The 18,675-nt window shown below is 40.5% G+C and overlaps 2 protein-coding genes across 2 annotated transcripts in view; one reads left to right on the top strand and one right to left on the bottom strand.

Annotated features, from left to right (window-relative positions):
• Positions 1 to 1,228: 1,228 nt before the first annotated feature.
• hsd17b8 (hydroxysteroid (17-beta) dehydrogenase 8) lies at positions 1,229 to 4,998 on the top strand. Its single transcript, XM_026346907.1, has 9 exons — positions 1,229 to 1,321; positions 2,334 to 2,536; positions 2,672 to 2,788; positions 3,056 to 3,151; positions 3,414 to 3,499; positions 3,580 to 3,664; positions 3,959 to 4,001; positions 4,256 to 4,330; positions 4,498 to 4,998. The coding sequence occupies exons 1-9, from the start codon at positions 1,276 to 1,278 to the stop codon at positions 4,515 to 4,517; spliced, it is 771 nt and encodes a 256-aa protein (XP_026202692.1). The 5' UTR covers positions 1,229 to 1,275; the 3' UTR covers positions 4,518 to 4,998.
• A 1,688-nt stretch (positions 4,999 to 6,686) lies between these two features.
• Positions 6,687 to 18,675, bottom strand: part of col11a2 (collagen, type XI, alpha 2) — a 39,320-nt gene continuing 27,331 nt past the window's right edge. The window contains 38 exon segments of the mRNA XM_026350003.1: positions 6,687 to 9,100; positions 9,197 to 9,433; positions 9,558 to 9,626; positions 9,733 to 9,845; positions 9,958 to 10,096; positions 10,098 to 10,244; positions 10,325 to 10,378; positions 10,492 to 10,527; positions 10,644 to 10,697; positions 10,809 to 10,970; positions 11,075 to 11,128; positions 11,209 to 11,316; positions 11,485 to 11,538; positions 11,972 to 12,025; positions 12,125 to 12,178; positions 12,363 to 12,416; positions 12,714 to 12,821; positions 12,936 to 12,989; positions 13,083 to 13,136; positions 13,254 to 13,307; positions 13,417 to 13,470; positions 13,649 to 13,756; positions 13,960 to 14,013; positions 14,145 to 14,198; positions 14,279 to 14,386; positions 14,466 to 14,573; positions 14,747 to 14,800; positions 14,884 to 15,081; positions 15,212 to 15,265; positions 16,420 to 16,473; positions 16,571 to 16,624; positions 16,719 to 16,763; positions 17,022 to 17,075; positions 17,456 to 17,500; positions 17,626 to 17,679; positions 17,795 to 17,848; positions 18,291 to 18,398; positions 18,529 to 18,582. Of these exon segments, the coding sequence (XP_026205788.1) occupies positions 8,954 to 9,100; positions 9,197 to 9,433; positions 9,558 to 9,626; positions 9,733 to 9,845; positions 9,958 to 10,096; positions 10,098 to 10,244; positions 10,325 to 10,378; positions 10,492 to 10,527; positions 10,644 to 10,697; positions 10,809 to 10,970; positions 11,075 to 11,128; positions 11,209 to 11,316; positions 11,485 to 11,538; positions 11,972 to 12,025; positions 12,125 to 12,178; positions 12,363 to 12,416; positions 12,714 to 12,821; positions 12,936 to 12,989; positions 13,083 to 13,136; positions 13,254 to 13,307; positions 13,417 to 13,470; positions 13,649 to 13,756; positions 13,960 to 14,013; positions 14,145 to 14,198; positions 14,279 to 14,386; positions 14,466 to 14,573; positions 14,747 to 14,800; positions 14,884 to 15,081; positions 15,212 to 15,265; positions 16,420 to 16,473; positions 16,571 to 16,624; positions 16,719 to 16,763; positions 17,022 to 17,075; positions 17,456 to 17,500; positions 17,626 to 17,679; positions 17,795 to 17,848; positions 18,291 to 18,398; positions 18,529 to 18,582 (3,120 nt within the window). The 3' untranslated portion in view covers positions 6,687 to 8,953.

Raw genomic sequence — 18,675 nt, 5'->3', positions numbered from 1 at the left:
GAGCATGTTTCAGTTTTTTCCTTCAGTATCTTAGTCGAGACTTTTCTTAGACGTCTGAGACAAACCACTCCTCAGCTGTCCGTCTTACTTTTCTCTCTGTACTTGACTCCATCGTCTCATCTGAACATCTGTACATAAATAAACTGGGACATGTTCATCTTTTCACTGACTGTGGGGATAATTTATTTAAAGACGCTGAGCTCACAGGTGCAAACCAACTAGATTTTTTATTTGTTTTATGCTTCAGGTGAGTAAACTTTGAAGACAGAGACTTCTGCAGTTTGGAAATTGAACTAAACTCGTGTTACTGAGCTGATCTTTTTGTCCCTTCTCTTTTTTTTGTTTTAAATTTTATATAGGTTCCACTTGTTAGTCGATATTTATAACTGACAGTGTCCCTCTGCCCTTTTCTTTACTGTAAATTAAAATTGTGTTGAGTTCAGAACTCTTTTATATTAATTTATTTAATTATAAATAAATAAAAGTTTACATTACAGGACGTTTCACAGTCCGTTGTCTCCATCTAGCGGACAAACCGGAAACTACAACATAAAAAACATCCTTTAAATATGAATTTAACTCCTTAAATAATCTTAAATAATTTCAGTCCCACTGTTACTTTTTGATTAATGTGTCTGTTATTCACTGGATTCATTGTTTTATCTGAAAAGGGGAGAGAAAACAGCGAAAGGATTAATTTCTAAATAGCAGAAATTAGTTTAGATTAATGATGATTTTTCAAATACTATTCTGGAAAATAACCTTATGGAAATCAGTCTGTTCTGAAATTTGTACATGAATTAAACTTAAAAATTTGTGAACATTTCAGATTTCTGCAGAAAGTTTACACACATGGAGCAAAACTAGATAAACAGCAGGAAGTTTAGTGTATAATGGTGTTTAAAACACATTTATATATATATATTTTTAAATCAGATTGGTGCACAGAGATATAATGTCCTTAGTGAAGTATTTGTTAATCGAAGTAAATACAGTTTTATTAAAGTAAATTAAAGAGTTTGTACTGAGTACAGTTTAAGTACTTTTTAGGTATTTACATTGTTGAGTTTTTGTATGTAGACATCTAGTCTGAGTCATGTAGGGTAAACTTATTAATTATAATTTCAAGCATCTATTAAAAGAATAGTTTTTTTAGTGTTGTTTGACAAAGAAATAATAAAGAAAAATAGAAATAAACACCGGGTTTTATTTTTTATTCTCAGTCTGTCTCCATCTAGCGGACGAACCGGAAACTACAACAACATAAAAAGCATCATGGCGGCGGCCACAAGGCTCTTAGCAAGGTTAGCAGTGGTCACAGGTGAGTTTATAGTTCAACATTCACCTTTATGTTTGTGTAGATACGTGAATAAACGAAGACAAACTGTCGAGATACGTCGTTTTTTACAGAGTGTCTTTGTTGTTGAGGTTTAGTTGTAAGTTTTTCTGTATTTGAGCCTCAGTCACGTTAAGTTTTAAATTTAGCTGAATAAGCTAAGAAACTTCTCCGAGCGGGTAGAAGTACACAAAGTACTCACGTAAAAGTACAAGTACAAGTACATGGACCTGTTCAGATCATCTTGAACAGAACCATCTTCTCACCACAGCACAGTTTTCTGACATGATGAGTTTCAGGCTGAAGTTGACGTTGTTGAAACATGATGTTGAGCTCTGGTCCGGTTTTGTACAACATGAGCTTCATAAACCAGATTCTACAGAGATTAAAAATGTTCAGGCTTCATTAAGTTTACTTCATTAAGTTTACTTCATTAAATTTACTTCATTAAGATCAGATTCAGGTTCAACGAGACAAACACTAAAATACCTTATTCCTGTTGTACTAAACTGGTCTGAGTCTTGTTAAAGCTGCATGTTTGGTAAAGTTTGACTCAGATTTTTAGATCTGCAGGATTTTAGATTGTCTTGAACTATGATTGTTAAATAAAGTGGTAACTTAAAACCAGAATCGCTAAATTAATAATGTGATTTTAAAGTAAAACCTTTAAATATGACTTTACCTCTGACTCACAGTTATTTTTTGATTGTTAATGTGGCTGTTAATGTTTCACTGGATTCGTTGTTTTATCTCCTAAATGTAAATTGATATATTAATACAGTTAACATGATAAATGTTGGGATTAAATCAATGAATCTCGCAGCTGTGATCTTCCCTCTTAAACATTATAAATTATTCCATTAATAGCTTATAGATTAATTCATAAGCTGAGCTGCACAGTATTTTGGTCCCAGGCTGCAACTAACTATTGTTAATCTGCTAGTTTCTTTCTCTGTTGATCATTTATTTGTTGCTCTGTCTCTCTCTCCTCTCCCAGGAGGAGGCAGTGGGATTGGGAGGGCGGTCTGTCTACGTCTTGCCTCTGAGGGCGCCTCCGTGGTGGTTGCTGACATCAGCGAGCAGTCGGCCAATGAGACGCTGGGGAGCCTGCCGAGTGACCTCAGAGGACAGGGTCACATGGCCGCTGTGGTGGACGTGTCCTCAAAAGAAAGTGTAACAAAGCTGGTGACAAGTATACAGGTGTGTGACCGACACCAACACTCACTGTTTCTGTTAAAGTCGTAACATTTATGATGTAAAAAGACAAACTTCTTCCATAGGACACACATAGTTTTCATTTCTGGTGATAATTCACGTTCTCCTCTTCCTCTGCAGACTCGTTACTTCCAGCCTCCGTCAGTGTGTGTGAACGCAGCCGGCATCACACAGGATGACTTCCTGCTCAGCATGGACGAGCAACACTTCGACAGAGTCGTCCAGGTCAACCTGAAGGTAGCAGACTACGAGAAAGTAGTCATTTAAATATAGTTTTATCTTTTCTGTTACATTTAATATCTGCTTCCCTTCACAATGATTCAAACTGCAGCAGAATCCAGACAGTTTTAAATCATTAAGAAACTAAAATTCACAGCAGTTAAAAGTTGCTCCTGTTAGGGGTCTGTTAGGTTGCTTTCTAGAAGTCATCACTGTAAACAGTGTAGGTGAATAAACACATTGAAGTGATTTGTTCAGTCATTTCTCTTCCTGTGTGTCCCACAGGGCTCGTTCTTGGTCACTCAGGCTGTCGCTCAGGCTCTGGTGGCCTGTGGAGCTCCCAAAGGATCCATCATTACTGTGGGCAGCATCGTGGGAAAGGTGAGATAGAAGAGGTCTGCAATGTATTTTATCTGTGTTTTACATATTAATATTAGCCTTTTAGTGAGAGATGTAACTGTTAAAGGTTCAAGTTTGTTTTTTTCATCCTGGACTGAGGCAACAGAATAAACTTACCCTTATCTGTCGAGTACATTTTTACTTTAAAAGCTAAATAGAATCCAGAAACCACAGCATCTGATGCATTTGCAGTGATATTTAAATCACTATCAGTTAATTCCTGTATCTGTGTTAATAATTGCAGGTGGGAAACATCGGACAGGCAAATTACTCTGCCTCCAAAGCTGGAGTGGAGGGTTTAACGAGAACTGCAGCCAAAGAGCTCAGCAGGTGAGAAGGTGAACGCGTGAAGACACATGGAGTCGATCATGAATGAATCTGCTGTGTTTGATTTTCATTCTCTCCTCCAGGTTTGGGATTCGCTGTAACTGTGTGCTGCCCGGTTTCATATCGACTCCGATGACGGATAAAGTCCCAGAGAAAGTTATTAGCAAGGTACAGCAAACACTGAAGGACAGACTGATCAAAATGGATCCCGAATAGTCAAAACAAATTTAAAGTTTAAACAGAGTTCAGTAACAAACATCACATTTTTATCTGAGTGGTTTTAAAGCGACTGAATAAATCTGATTTGTTACCACTAGAGGTCAGTGGGACAATGTTTATAAGGAAGGTGTCTCTTGATTAGTTTAAACTGTCAGACTACCTTTAACTCCATCATGTCTCCTCTCTGTGAATCTACAGTGATGATCTCCTCCTTTAATCCATGTTATGTTTTGTGTGTTTCAGATTAAGTCTTTGGTGCCTATGGGAAGAATGGGCGAACCTGCAGGTCAGTTACAAACATTTTAACTTAATTATTTTCACCTTCTGAACTTGATCTCTAATTTCTTAATACACCTTTTACAGCTGCATCAACTAAACAAGATTTTCCTGGTGGCCAGAAAAACTTTAAAATGTTCTGAAAGTTACAAAATCTACTGTTGTCTTCTGTTCAGAACTTCTCCACCACTTCTCTGCTTCTTCTCATCTGTTTATTTGAACACTCCTCACTCTGTTCCTGTCTTTCTTTTTGTCCTCCTGCAGAGGTCGCTGATGTCTGTGCCTTTCTAGCCTCAGACGACTCTCGATACATCACAGGAACAAGCATTGAAGTCACAGGTACAGTGATTAAATGGTTTAATGGTTCTTTCTGAAAAGATAATTTTATTTTTCATTTATTTTAATATGTAAAACTATTGCTTATATTTTATTAGATGCTAAATTATACCATATATTAGGCTAATTAAGCATAAAAGTGTTGTGTTAACCAAATGTTTCTTTTTCAGGTGGCCTTTTCATTGGCTAAGCTGAATGGCAAGAAGAAGAAGAAGAAGAGCTGGATTGCAGGACTCTGCAATATGAATCCCATCTGTTATGGGGGGGCAGCAAGGAAAAATCAGTTAATGCAGCAGAAGGCTGTACACAGCATAGTCATTTAACCACTGCACACCAAGCGACCCCACCCTATTCCTGCTAGCCGTTACCTCCAACCCCTCAGGATTAGGGTGCCGTCGCTTGGCATGCAGTGAGTTCAAGGGACTATTGCAAACTAGTTGCTGTGTGGAGTTTGTATTTCCTACCTTCTACCCTGTCTCTAACCCATTTTCTACTCTTCCACCTTCTCCACCCTGTGAGGTGACAGTCCTAACCACCACCACCACCACCTACTCTACCCTGTGAGTCCTAACCACTACACCACCACCTACTCTACCCTGTGAGTCCTAACCACTACACCACCACCACCTACTCTACCCTGTGAGTCCTAACCACTACACCACCACCACCTACTCTACCCTGTGAGATTTGAACCTAGGTCCTTCTTACTGTGAAGCTACAGTCCTAACCACCACACCACCGTGCCACCCGGTTACGAGACCAGTTTCTGCCTAATTAATTTAATTGTTGAAGACGTTCTGTTTCTAACAGTGAGTTGATTGTGTTTTATAAATGTAATTTCTTTGTGATCATGAACTTTACAGTGTTAAGACACTTTGTGCCAATAAACATGTTTCTGTGCAGTGTTGAGATTTTTAATCTATAAATTAAGTCTCTTCTTATCAGCTGAGTCCTGTTTATTCTGCCTCTAACTTGTTTTAGTGGGAATTGAACCTCCACCTTCAGATCTACACCTCTTACAGAGGTTCTTGTTGACAACATTACCACAACTCCACCAGAGCCTCTTCATGTTTGTTCTGTTCTCTGAGATCATTTATAAAACATGTTGGGAAACTGGGGTTTAAAACAGCAGACGGGGTTTGAACCACCGACCTCCACGTCTTCACACTGACAGTTAAACTTCTGAGCCACCGAGTCAAACTGCTTTTAATTCATCATTCTTTAGTGGTGTTTGGTGTTTTTTCTTCCACTACGATCACATTTCAAACTTTTAACCACAGTTGTTTCTGTTCTTGTTTGTGAGCTGATGCTTCTCAACACAACTAAACAAAGTTTTACAGGAGCCACAAAGTGAGAAAAGAAAAGAAATTAAACCATCTCCTGTAAAAACAAGTTTCTGTTCCAGTTGTGGCCGCAACTTTTTAACTTCTGGAAAAAATAACTGATTGTTTTAGTTTTTTCATAAAAGAACAAAATAAATGCTCCAAGAAATTTAAGACCAGGACGCACGAGGTCGCTGTTTTACCGAGTATAAAATAACAAACACATAAATCTCAATAAACTAATAATTAAAACGCTAGTTGAAGGTTCCTGTAAAGATTTAAAGAAAACTAATTTTAAGTTTCCATTAAAACCTGGAGCAGCTAACTAGCAGCTAACGTTAGCATAAACTAACAAAACAGAAATCATCGATTCCGGAAAATATGTTTCGCTAAACGATTTTAGAATTATTTTTAGACACCAAAAAACAAACTATAACCACATATCACATTAAAATACCATAGATATTACAAAAACCAATTCGTAAACATCTCTACAACAACAGCTAGTAGCTATCATGCTAGCCGGCTAACAACACGACTTGTGCTCCTGTCTAACTGAACGGAGTAGCTACAAAAACCTCGAACTTCAGTTCCTACTGTCACAAAAACTAAAATCTGATCAGAGATAATTTATAAAATAATGCATAAAAAGTCCAAAATTAAATCATGATCATCTTTATAATTTCTCTTCAACTTGTGTCCAACCTTAAAATATGTAGATAAGAAGATAATAAGAAGCATGATTCATTAGAGAAACAAGTTTGTTTATTGTACCGCTCAACTTTAAAGAAAGTATGAGAGAGATTTATTTTAAATTACTTGGTCTTTTTTGGTAGTTTATCAGAAACGCAGACCTATTTATTGTAGCTTTTGATTAGTAGTATAATAAGATAGAGGTAATGGTGGTTATGGCAGGAGTTTGGAAGAAAAACAAGAGTCAAGCAGCTCTTTTTAAAAAGATTATATATTACAGAAACAAGAATTTTAAAAAAAAATTACTTACACACTTTATAAAATAAGACTTTTTTCTCTTTTCAGCACCATATTTTTATGTTGAAACGTTCGTCTTCAACACAATAAAAACAAACAAATCGCTGAGGTCATTCTCTCTGGAGAATCTCAAGCACAGATATTTTTATTTTTAGGTTTTGGCCATCCCACCCCAGGTCCCTGCTATATTAAAAAAAAAAAAAAAGACAATCAAATAAAAAACAAATTGATCCAGACCCACTGTTTGGTGTCACTCCACAGCCATGAATACTTACAAACAAAAGTCTTATTAATGTCACGGTGGCTGAAGGAGTCGTCCCCTCCCTCTCACACCCGTTCCCCCACCCGCTGTGGTCGCAGATGGAAACTTAACAGATCAGAAAGTTGTGGGCCTCTATTTGTTTTACACTTTTCACCTACATCAATGCAGGAGCAGACTCAGACTCAGTAAACGGTAATTATGTGGTACATTTAAAGCCCAGTGAAGCAATAACCTGCAAACCAACATACACTAAGTCAAACAGCAAACAATGTGACAGAACGGGAGAGTCACCATTTAATCATTACAGTGGAAGCAAAATTAAACAGCACAGTACAGTTGACGAAAACACTAGAAAAGGGATATTACAATAAAATATGGCCACAGATTCTTTGGTTGTACAAAAGGAGTTTGGACAGGGCGTGAACAGAAGCACCATCACTCAGACTGGCAGTAAGTTTAACACGTAACCTTCAGTCACGCTTCATGTGACCTTCAATCAGCTACAGGAAATAAATACAAACGCCACATTTGACTGGAATATTTGGTGGTCCTTGTGTTTTTTAATCTGAAAGCACCCTGTTTGTTTTAAATAAATACAATAGAATATCACTATTTCTGTACAAATGGAGTGTAATGCACATTTTCCCCAGAAAAAAGCTTCATGAAATTGTTTGAAATTAAAAAGAAGACTAAAGAAAATGGAGGAAAATACTAGAACTTTTATACTTTAGTATAATTAGCACCTTGCCACACAGTTTCTTTCAGTAAAGCATATGTTTTATTTACTGCTGCAGGTAAAAAAGAGAGGAGGGAACTTAAATGAAACTCTAATGATGTTCTGTTCTTGGATGCAAAATCAGCAAACGTGTTCTGGATGGAAAACAGTACCCAGAACGTGAACCAGCAAATACTGCACTGGTGTGTGGTAGCAACCCTGGTAGATTCATGATGTAAAAGACATTAAAAGGCACCAGTATGCATGCGAGTACAACAGCATCAGGTTTAGCACAGTTTACAAAAACAATGGCTTAAATTCACTGATCCAGGTTCTGTTCTGCCTCAGTGCAGCAGGTTTGGTCCAACTTTATATCAACAATGCTGAGGAAAGATTCGAGTTAAAAACCATTAACCTGTCTGCAAAACACTGCATAGTAATCATCAGTTTGAGCTGTGAATCACAGTTTTAAACACACAGTTTTAATAAAAATGCATCAAGACATTTTTAAAAAGAGTGGAAGATTCGCTTAGTGGAAACTGGCGGAACTGATTCTCTGGTTCTTTTAGTTGATTAAACAGAGGAGCTCAGGTTTATTCTGTGCTTCCACTGTGAGCAACGTGACTGACAAGTCACCAAACTCTCGTTCATTTCTTCAAAACTACATGAACCACTGGACCTTTTCATTTTTCCTGTCAGATTTTGGCGTCTACTGTTTTGATTTTAGTTCATAAGTAGACAAACAAGCGACTGTCAAACAATTTGCTCACAGAGTAAACATGAAACTAAAGAAATGGAAATGATGTCTGAGTGTGACCCTTTTTGGGAGGAGGAGGATGAGGAGGGAGGTAGAGCAGGTGAGATAAGTGGAAAAACAGGGACAGCGGGGAGGAGAGAAGAGCGAGAGGGGGATCGGAGACGGGGGGGGCTTCAGGCTTCAAGTTGTCGGCTTGCTCTCTTTCTGAGGCCGACCCCTTTCGCTGCTGGTAAAGAAAACACTGTTTTACTCCGAAGTTTCTTCTTCTTCCTTTCTCGCGGTCCAACCGATGGTCTCGTCTCCGCGAGGTTTGTTATTTTCTCTCCTCTTTACTTTTTTTTTTTGAAGTCCATTAATTGTTGGGGTGATGTTACTTCCCCCAGACTCGTACTTGAGCGTGTTTGTCTCACAACAGCATCTGTATGTGTGTAAATGTGTGTTTGTGTGTGTGTTTCATATCATTTACAAGTTAATTTACAAATTACTGGGCATGTATTACATAAAAGTGTGTCTCTAAGTGCGTGTGTGTGTGTGCACGAGTATTTGCATGTGTTGTTCTCTGCATGGTTTGTGTGTGTTTTTAGCCTTGGAAACAAACAGGTCCCACTTCAAAGCCAAACTGCTGGTTGCTCTCCCCAAAGTCTGACACCTTGATATCCAGCAGAGGAAGATGCTCCACCTGTGGTGTGTTGATCTCCAGCACTGTCCTGTCGAAGCCCTTACGATACTGCAGAGATACGGACAGAGAGAAGAGAGACAAGTGTCACAAGTAGAAAACATCCAGCATGATTGGGAACAAAGACTGTTAGAGGTGATCACTCACAGAGCAGCCGTCGACCAAAGCTTTGATGTACGGGCTGGTCTCGTAGCTCAGCTCGTGATCGTTGGCGCCCTGGAAGTGCAGCGCCTTGCTGTAGTTGTTCTTGGTGCTTTGGTCGGCCCAGGCCAACGAGCGGTGGCAGTGGTAGGTGAGGTTCTGACGAGCCTGGACGCTCAAGAGACGCAGGAAGCCCAGCTGGACTACACCCACGGGATCCCCGTTAGAGTCCACATAATGGAACTGAGAGAAGGACGAAGAGGAAGTGATGAAGGACAGAGAGGAAGGAAATAAAACAGATGGTGAGAACAAAATAAAGTAAATACATAAGAACAGGAACAGGAGTTTCACAGACAGAGTTACTAACCTTACTACCAGTGGAGAACTCACTGAACCAGGATCCTGGGGTCTCTTTGCTCCACGTGCTCATCTTCACCTGTGACCACAGTTGTCCACATCACATATTATAGTGAGACACATTTTAATTCAACATGTTTATTATACCATGAATAATTTACTGTGTTGCCGACTCGTGGACTGACCGTGCTGATGGTCTTGCTGGGGTACAGGCAGGTCTCAGCTCCATTGGTGAAATTACAGAAGACCTTGAAGGAGTCTCTGGAGCAGCCCTGGTTGGGGTCGATCCAGTACTCTCCTGCAGAGGGTGATGAAAAGAAAACAATTAGGTTTAGCATCATCCACTTGTTGAAAAGAAGTGATCATCACATCAACAACATGAAAACCAGATGGGGGAAGCCAGTACTCACCGTCTTTGAGGTCCGGCTGACTGAGGTGCAGGTCCTGGCAAGTGCGGGCTGGGCTTTCCTGGGTTCCCAGAGGGAAGCGCATGGTCTCAATCTCCTGTCGTAGTGAGTTCAGAGAGCCAAAGATCTCCTCCATGCCTTCAGTTGCCAATCAGGAACTCAGCGCCTGTGGCGTCAGATGCAGGCATCTCAGGGTCGGACTCGGGGAGCATCTGGCTGGCGTCGATGGAGCGCTTGGACTTGGGACTCCTCTGGATGGGCAGGGGCTGAATGACCTCGCCTGGTGGGCCCTAGGAAACAAATTTATATTTTAATTAGTGACGATAAAACAAATCAAAATTAAAACAACAAAGAAATGTGAAGTACTTACAGGAGGTCCAGGGGGTCCTTGAACACCCTTTTCTCCCTTTGGACCAGTTCCTCCCTAAACAGCAGGAAGAGGAAAAATTCAAGAAGCATTAAAGCATAAGATCTAAGTCAGCGTATTTTAGGAGAAATTAATCTACTGTGGTATAAATAGTCTTAAACTGGACTCACAGAAGCACCCTTAGCTCCTTTGATACCTTGAGGACCCTGGAAAAGAGACAAGACTTTAGTTTCCTGGTCAGTGTTCGGTGTTTAATGTCTGTGACTATTAACTACAAACTTAAAACATTATGAAAATGAAGCTAAGACAAAGTGAGACTCACAGGAAGACCAGGAGGACCAGCAGGGCCGAGGGGTCCAGTGCCTCCAGGCATTCCCTGTGATAAAACACGAGATGCGTCGAACATGAGTTGAACAGTTTTTACTCATTAGGATGAAAATTAATGTAAATAACAGTGGAGGTGAAGAAGAGACGTGGTTGGACTTACAGTCTCTCCTTTGGATCCAGTGGATCCCTGAGGCCCAGGCAAACCTCGGTCTCCCTTCTCTCCCTGCTCTCCTGGGGGTCCAATGAGACCAATGAGACCTGGGTGTCCTTTCTCTCCCTTGGCACCGGGGTCTCCACGAAGTCCAGGCAAACCAGGAGGTCCCTGCAGAAAGACAGTGAGGAGGTGGTGGTGTTTCTATTTATTATCTGTGTCGTTGTGTGGAGTGGGTGTATAAATAAAAAAATAAATCTAGGTTGTAGTCGTACAATAGGTCCGGGGGGTCCTTTTTGTCCGGCTGGACCTGGAGATCCTTGTTCACCCTGAAACACAGAAACAAATTCAGCAGGTGGAGATCGAAAACATCATCCAAATACAAATATCATCCCAAAGATGTACTGACCACTGATCCTGGGAGTCCTCTGAGACCTTCTGTTCCTGGTTTTCCTGGTTGTCCCTGAGGGCCGACGGGTCCAGTCTTTCCAGGGGGGCCAACAGCACCAGGGTCTCCCTGTAAATAATAAGAAGCAGCAACATTATTATTCCAGCAGTGAGGTAGAAAAATAAATGTCTAACATAATAACATGAAATGAGAAGTTACTGTATAAAAAGATTGGAACATCTGAACGTGAGACACTGAGCTGATGTTTGAGAAGTTACTAAAAGGTTCTGGACTCACCTTAGTTCCCTTCTCTCCCTGACGTCCCTCTGGTCCTCTGGTTCCAGCAGGACCCTGGTAAATACAACATGTCACAGTGCATCACACCAAATCAATCATACTCTGTTTAATATACATTTAATGTAACTTTAAATTCCATAATTTAATTCTATTTATAGTAAGAACGATGATTAGAGAGTTCTCTATTATGTGTTTAAACTGTGCATTAAACAAAATCCATTCAAAACTACAAAGAACTCATCATTCGTCACTGTGTGCATCTGTTACTGGACGTCTACTACATTACTGCTGTATTTGTAGTTTCTGCTTTCAGCTTTCAGAACATGTGGTATAACAAAGATTCACAGCGTCAAACACGTTTTGTTCTACAACATTTACCAACTTCTATCTTTTATACTCCAGAAAACAGCTACAATAGATACACACTGGAGGAATGCCTTCATCACTGCCACTGTTCTGTGCTTCAGTAACAAAGATTTGACCTTACCCTCTTTCCAGGTGGCCCAGGAGGTCCGTTCTCACCAGGAGGTCCAGGGGAGCCCTGTAACATGAGGCAGAAAGAGGAGATTGAAGAAACTGATGTGAATATTTATAACACTTCATCATTCTTGGAATCTGTATTGTTGCTTCTTTGACTCACAGATTCTCCCTGTTCACCATCTTCTCCTCTCTCTCCCTTGGCGCCATCTTGACCCTGAAGGTAAAGCAGGACTCAGTTAGTGGTTTTAGTTCTTGTTGTTAAGCAAAAAAATTCAAGACAACAAGTGTGGAACAAGCTGAACTGAACTGTTGGTAGGACTGAAGGGACTGATAATAAACACTAGTATATGATGTTTAAATATGATGCTGATATGTGTTCCTGATGAAATGATACTCACTCTGGGTCCAACCTCACCAGGGGGACCAGGATCACCAGGGAAACCAACAGGACCCTAAAGTTAAAGACAAAACCAAAAACAAATATTAAAACAAGACCTCCTCTCTGCCAACTTGATCTGTGTGGTACTTTCACTCAGTGCGTTTACATGCACTCGAGTAACCTAGTTACAGTCGGCTTTCTCGAAAGTAAAGAGAGAGAAAGAGGAAAAAAGGAAAGAGCGTTTAGAGCAGGTTCTTTCTGTCTCCAAACAGCTAAAATCAGCCCAGGGCCGAGGAGAAACTGAACCTGGTTACTTGAGTCCATGTAAACGCACTGACTGAATGAGTACACGTGTGTTTTTGTGTCATACAGGATTTCCTTTGGGTCCATCATCTCCAGGCCGTCCTCGTCCTCCAGCAGGTCCAGCAGTTCCAGGTTGTCCGGCCTCTCCTTTCTCTCCACGCTCTCCACGAGGACCCTACCAACAGAAGCACAGAGCAGTGTGTTAGCTCATGGATGTTATTAACCAGTCAGTGAAGGCAGCTCACGTCTCCTCAGGTCTTCATAGACAACGTGCCAGCATCACACTCACCTTCTTTCCAGGTTCTCCTACAATTCCAGGTGGTCCGGCCTCACCAGGCTCTCCCTGTGGAGCAAACAGTGTTTTGTTGTTGAAATGATTCAAAGTTTTATTATTTTTGGACATTGTCAAACAAAAAAAACAACTTCTCATCAGCACCTTCTCTCCAGTAGCTCCAGGATTACCCAAACCTCCAGGAGGACCTTGAGGACCCTATAACACACATAAACGTAGTTCAGACCATGGGAATGTGGTGTGTTTCGACCTAAAGCTCATTAATTCCTATTGAACATCAACAACTCCATAACTAAAAACATTGTAAACACTCACATCAGCACCGTTTGGTCCAGCTGGGCCACGTGGTCCTGGAGGGCCTGGAGGACCCTATGGAAACATGAAGATACCTGTGCTTTAATAAAAGAGCTGTGATTGTATTGAGAAAAAGAAATGACTGAACCCATCATTATAGTAATCATGTATTAGTGAAACTCACCAGAGGTCCGACATCTCCTGTCTCTCCCTTCTCACCAGCTGGTCCTGGTAATCCCTGCAGGGCGAAGAGACAGTACAGAGTAATGTACAGGTTAGAGACAGGTATATAAAGAACTAGTTCAGCTCAGCAAGTTAGAGAAAACTGAAGCTAAAAACAAGATAAATATTTATGTATGGGTCTAAATTTAATGAATATTTGAATCATCACTACATTGTGATTATGTGGTTCTTACCTGCAGTCCGATGGGTCCTGGGGCTCCTGGGAATCCTCTGGTTCCTTCATCTCCTTTAGCTCCAAAAGGCCCCTGCTGGCCCCTTGGTCCAAGCTCTCCATCAGCACCCTGCACCACAAAAGAAGAAAAACAAATGAATCTGCAGAAAACATCAATTATGTGAATGTGTGAATATTAAATGACTATAATGTAATAAATGTTTATTTATCGTACTCTTCTTGACACAAGATCTGAGCAGCAACATCCACCATAACTGAACAAAACTAAAAGAGGACGCCATTAGAAAGTCTGTAAAACTAGTTGGTACTTACAGCAGGACCAGGTTGACCGACAGGACCCATAGGCCCGGGTGGACCAGGAGGACCCTACCAACAAAGAAGAAACATGCAAACAAACGATGAGCAAAACAATACAACAAAGAAACAGCATCATTACACAGTTATTTAAATGTATTCTTTTTTAATTAGAAATAAAATCAAAAGTCACGTTCACTCACATGCTCTCCTTTCCCTCCTTTAGCTCCCTTCTGACCAGGCTCTCCGACCTCACCCTGTGATCCCAGAGAAACATCAGGTTACAGGAAAGATCAGTTTGAATTAGAGATCTGAATAAAGTTAAACTGTTACTGGCCTTGTCTCCATCCTCTCCAGGTATTCCAGGGGATCCTGCAGGGCCGGGCAGACCCACGGGACCCTGCACTCCATCACGACCTGCAGGACCAATCGGGCCTTTCTCTCCCTGAACAGGAACAAACATGAGAATCAATGCTGCACATGTTTTTGGAACCTCATTAAATAGAGATCTGCAGTATACCCACAGGAACTCCCTTCTCTCCAGCGGGTCCAGGGGGCCCCTGAGGACCTGGTCTGCCAGGAGGTCCAACGGGTCCAGCAGTACCAGCTGGTCCCCTCTCACCAGGAGACCCCTACAAATGTACAATATTGTAGAAACATTTAAAACAATTATAAACCACAAAAGAGCTCAGAACCAGAAACTACCAGAAATGATTTTACTGATCAAACTAAACTAAATTCTCTGTGGGAGATTTCAGATATGTAATTTTTTTTCTTTTTAAGTTGTGGGTGATTTAAAACGTACAGCAGGTCCAGGAGGTCCGGCAGGTCCTTCACTTCCCTTCAGTCCTCCACCTCCCTGGAAGAAAAGACAAGAGAAAAGTCAGTTTAGTGGTTTTAAATCATCAATATAAGCGACAGATTTCTCCTGGTGATGCTCACAGGGGTTCCAGGTAGTCCTCTCTCTCCAGGGAAGCCTCTCAGTCCTGGGGGTCCATCTTTACCGGGGCCTCCTGGGGGTCCAGGGTCTCCCTTGGTGCCCTCTTTCCCTGAGGGACCAGAAAGTCCCTGCTCTCCAGGTGGACCAGGAGGTCCGGGGTGGCCGCGTTCACCCATGGGGCCAGTTTCTCCTGAAGGACCCTGGGAGGATAAAGATGGAGAAGGTGGAAGGAAATAAAGTCAGAGGAAACAAGGTGAAGAGATTAAAGAGAGATTGTTCGGAAAACTGATCAGTGATGAAAACATTTTGCACCGTGACTCAGAAACTCACCTGAGGTCCAACGACTCCAGGAGGTCCAGGTGGACCCACCTTACCTTGGAAACCCTGGTGAAGACAAGTGAAGAGTAAAGTTAGAACAAAGAAGGACGAAGACCTTAGGTTTTTTTAGTTTTAGTTCAACAGGGGAAACAGCAGCTAATGAAAACCAGGTGGTTCAATTAAATATTTTTAATTAATTACTAATTAATTAATTATCACAGGTGAACACAGAATGTGACAACTTCAGATTGTTAGGGGCTTTTAATCCACCACCAAAGGAATGATTTTATCAAAAGCGTATTGTAATTATAGTATAATTAATATCAGATTATTATTATTTAACAAAATTATTCATGAGAGGCATCGTTATCTGATCTAATAATGTTTAATAATCCACACCTGAATCAATGAACTGAGCTTTTTTCTTTTGATGGAAAGTGTTTTGCCCCAAATGACTGTAACATGTGAACAGCTGTTTAGGCTTCACAGCTGTACTTTACTGTACTGTGCTGTACTGTGCTGTACTGTACTGTACTGTGCTGTACTGTACTGTACTGTACTGTACTGTGCTGTACTGTACTGTAATGTGCTGTACTGTGCTGTACTGTGCTGTACTGTACTGTGCTGTACTGTACTGTGCTGTACTGTGCTGTACTGTACTGTACTGTGCTGTACTGTACTGTGCTGTACTGTACTGTACTGTACTGTACTGTACTGTACTGTGCTGTGCTGTACTGTGCTGTACTGTACTGTACTGTACTGTGCTGTACTGTGCTGTACTGTACTGTACTGTGCTGTACTGTACTGTACTGTACTGTGCTGTACTGTGCTGTACTGTACTGTACTGTACTGTACTGCAGGATTTAAACTTCCAGTACACCTCAGTAGTGAGCACCAGCTTCACTAATTACTTCACTACTAATACTTGATTTAGTTTCAGTCACGTTACAGCTCCTCGTGTTCACTCATCACATGATCAGCACCAGGTTAACACAGACACTTACAGTGAGACTCTAACTGTCTGTGTCTGGACAAAATATCTAAAGAAAGTTTGTTAGGTACAAAACCAACAACAGCTGATGTCTCTGTGAATCCAACCACAACAAATAATGTCCAGTTCAAAAGGGTGGAAAAACATATAATATAAACCATATATTATGAAATGTGTATTAAATTATCATGCCAGAGTTAAAAAATATAAAATGACTCTTTAAACGTACAACTTCTCCTCTCTGTCCAGGGTGTCCAGGCAGTCCGTCCTTTCCTGGTGGTCCCTGTGAAACAACATCAACATTCAAATATTAATTCAAACTTGTATGTATCTAATGACCAACATGAGTGGACCATCAGTATGAGAAAACATTTTCTTACAGGAGGTCCCTTTGGTCCGGGGAAACCGTTGGCTCCCTGAGGTCCAGGCAATCCCTGGTGAGAGGACGGCATTTGATATAATGAGAACATGAAATAGCTGACAGCAGCTCTGATAAAGTGTTAGCTGTATTAAAAATGAAGCACTTACCCTCTCTCCAGGAGGTCCGTGTGGGCCATCGCTTCCTGAAGTTCCCTAAAAACAGAACAAGACAAAACAAAAAACAACTCAATAAATGGAAAATACAGGTTTGTTCTTTCTTCTTCAGTTCTTTTCTTCTATTTTGAGCCAGGTTGTTTTGAGATAATGATAAAGTAACATGTAAATAAATCAAAGAGAACAGATGGAATCTGGTGTTTGAGACAAGATGAGAAAGAAAAGGGAAAGGTTCCAAGTCAGAGAGCAGAGAAACGTGAACTAATTACTTCAGTAAAAATGAGAAATTCACTGAACCTTTGCTCCTGGTTTCCCGGTCGCTCCTCTTGGTCCCCTCTGGCCTCTGGGGCCCTAAGGGTCACAAACGTTGAAAGCAATTAGCAAAAAGTGTTAATCTGCCAAAACACTTTTGTTCATTGAGGTAAAATAATCAAATCAGTGCTTGAATATAAACTTTAAACCAGCTGAAAATATTGCTTTGTAAATGTAAATATTCACCTTCAAACGTCTCAAATCAACATGATGTTCTCCCTCACAGTGCTGGACGTTACTGTACAAACCTACATATTACACTTTGCTAAGCTGCTAATTAGACTGAGATTGAATTAGAAACTGAACTCAGACCTAAAAGTTACTCCTTAATGCAGGCAAAAAAAATGTATGTTTACCATATGTTATGAATGTTTTTGTCATCCTCTGAGCAGAAAAGTCTGATAAAAGTGAAACTGTACCGTTGGTCCTCTTTGTCCTCTTGGTCCTGCTTTGCCTGAAAGACCCTGAAAATAAAAACACAGGATCAGTCAGACAGAAGTAATCTGTACATATGAACTGACAGTGTTACTTCACCTGCAGCATCCACAGGTCTAGTAATAATTAATCTTCCACAGAACCATCGACTTACCCTTGTTCCCTTCTCGCCATTTGATCCTGGGAATCCTGGGAATCCAAGAGATCCCTAAAAAACAAATCCACATCTTAACATCTGTGTTGTTTCTCACCCCGCAGGGATCAGGTGAACATCAGTGTGACAGCAGAAGGATTAGAAGACAGATAAGTTGTTTATCTTTTACCTTTGGTCCTTGTCTTCCAGGATATCCAGGAAGTCCAGGTACACCAAGTTTACCCTGGAATCACATGATCCGACCATTAATCGTTATCCTTTACATTAATATAACAAAGTTGTAACAGTACTATAAATAAATAAATATGACCAATAAATGAATTAATGAATTATTAATAGATTTGATCATAATATGAAGAGTTAATCAGAGGAAACTGACACTGTGCTCAGGTGTGCTGTAGTCATATTATCAATCAAATCTGTTGAGTAAATATTACACCTGTTTCAGCTAAGTGCACTTTTAACCACAAGAGGGCAGCACAGTGACATCTCCACACTTAATACATGATTAAAGAGGAAACATTCTTCTATTTTAAACAACCCGGAAACATGTTGATAGATGTTGATAGATGTTCAGGAACTATGAATTAAACTGAAATCAGCTCCAATAGACTCAGTAACCTCTATTCTCATGTAATCATGTGTCTTCACTGAACAGTTTGTACCTTCTCTCCAACTAGTCCAATTTGTCCGATCTCACCAGGGGGTCCAACGCGACCCTTTGGTCCCTCTGGACCGTCCTCTCCTCTGGGTCCTGGTACTCCAAGCTCACCCTGTGAGAAGATGGGAGAGAAAAACCATCAGAATACATCAACACAATAAACTGAACTGATCCAGTAAATTATTAAAAAGATGATTTATCACATCGTTGAACCAACTAGTTACTGTAGTAATCTGTCTTACCCGTTCTCCCTTAGAACCAAAATCTCCCTTAATTCCTGGGAAACCATCTTCTCCCTAAAACACACACACACACAATATAAACAAATAAATATGCAGCAAAACTATATATCAATCTTTTTTTAAATTTTATTTAACATATAGCTATTT

Source organism: Anabas testudineus, chromosome 11 (genome assembly GCF_900324465.2).
Source record: "Anabas testudineus chromosome 11, fAnaTes1.2, whole genome shotgun sequence".
NCBI classification, from domain to species: domain Eukaryota; kingdom Metazoa; phylum Chordata; class Actinopteri; order Anabantiformes; family Anabantidae; genus Anabas; species Anabas testudineus.
This window is presented reverse-complemented; position numbering and strand designations above follow the sequence as displayed.

Excerpts from the sequence above, each read along its gene's own strand:
- hsd17b8 (XM_026346907.1), top strand. The coding sequence starts at position 1,276 with ATGGCGGCGGCCACAAGGCTCTTAGCAAGGTTAGCAGTGGTCACAG. Across the intron at positions 1,322-2,333 it reads AAGGTTAGCAGTGGTCACAG|GAGGAGGCAGTGGGATTGGG; the intron begins GTGAGTTTATAG and ends CTCCTCTCCCAG. Across the intron at positions 3,500-3,579 it reads GCAGCCAAAGAGCTCAGCAG|GTTTGGGATTCGCTGTAACT; the intron begins GTGAGAAGGTGA and ends TCTCTCCTCCAG.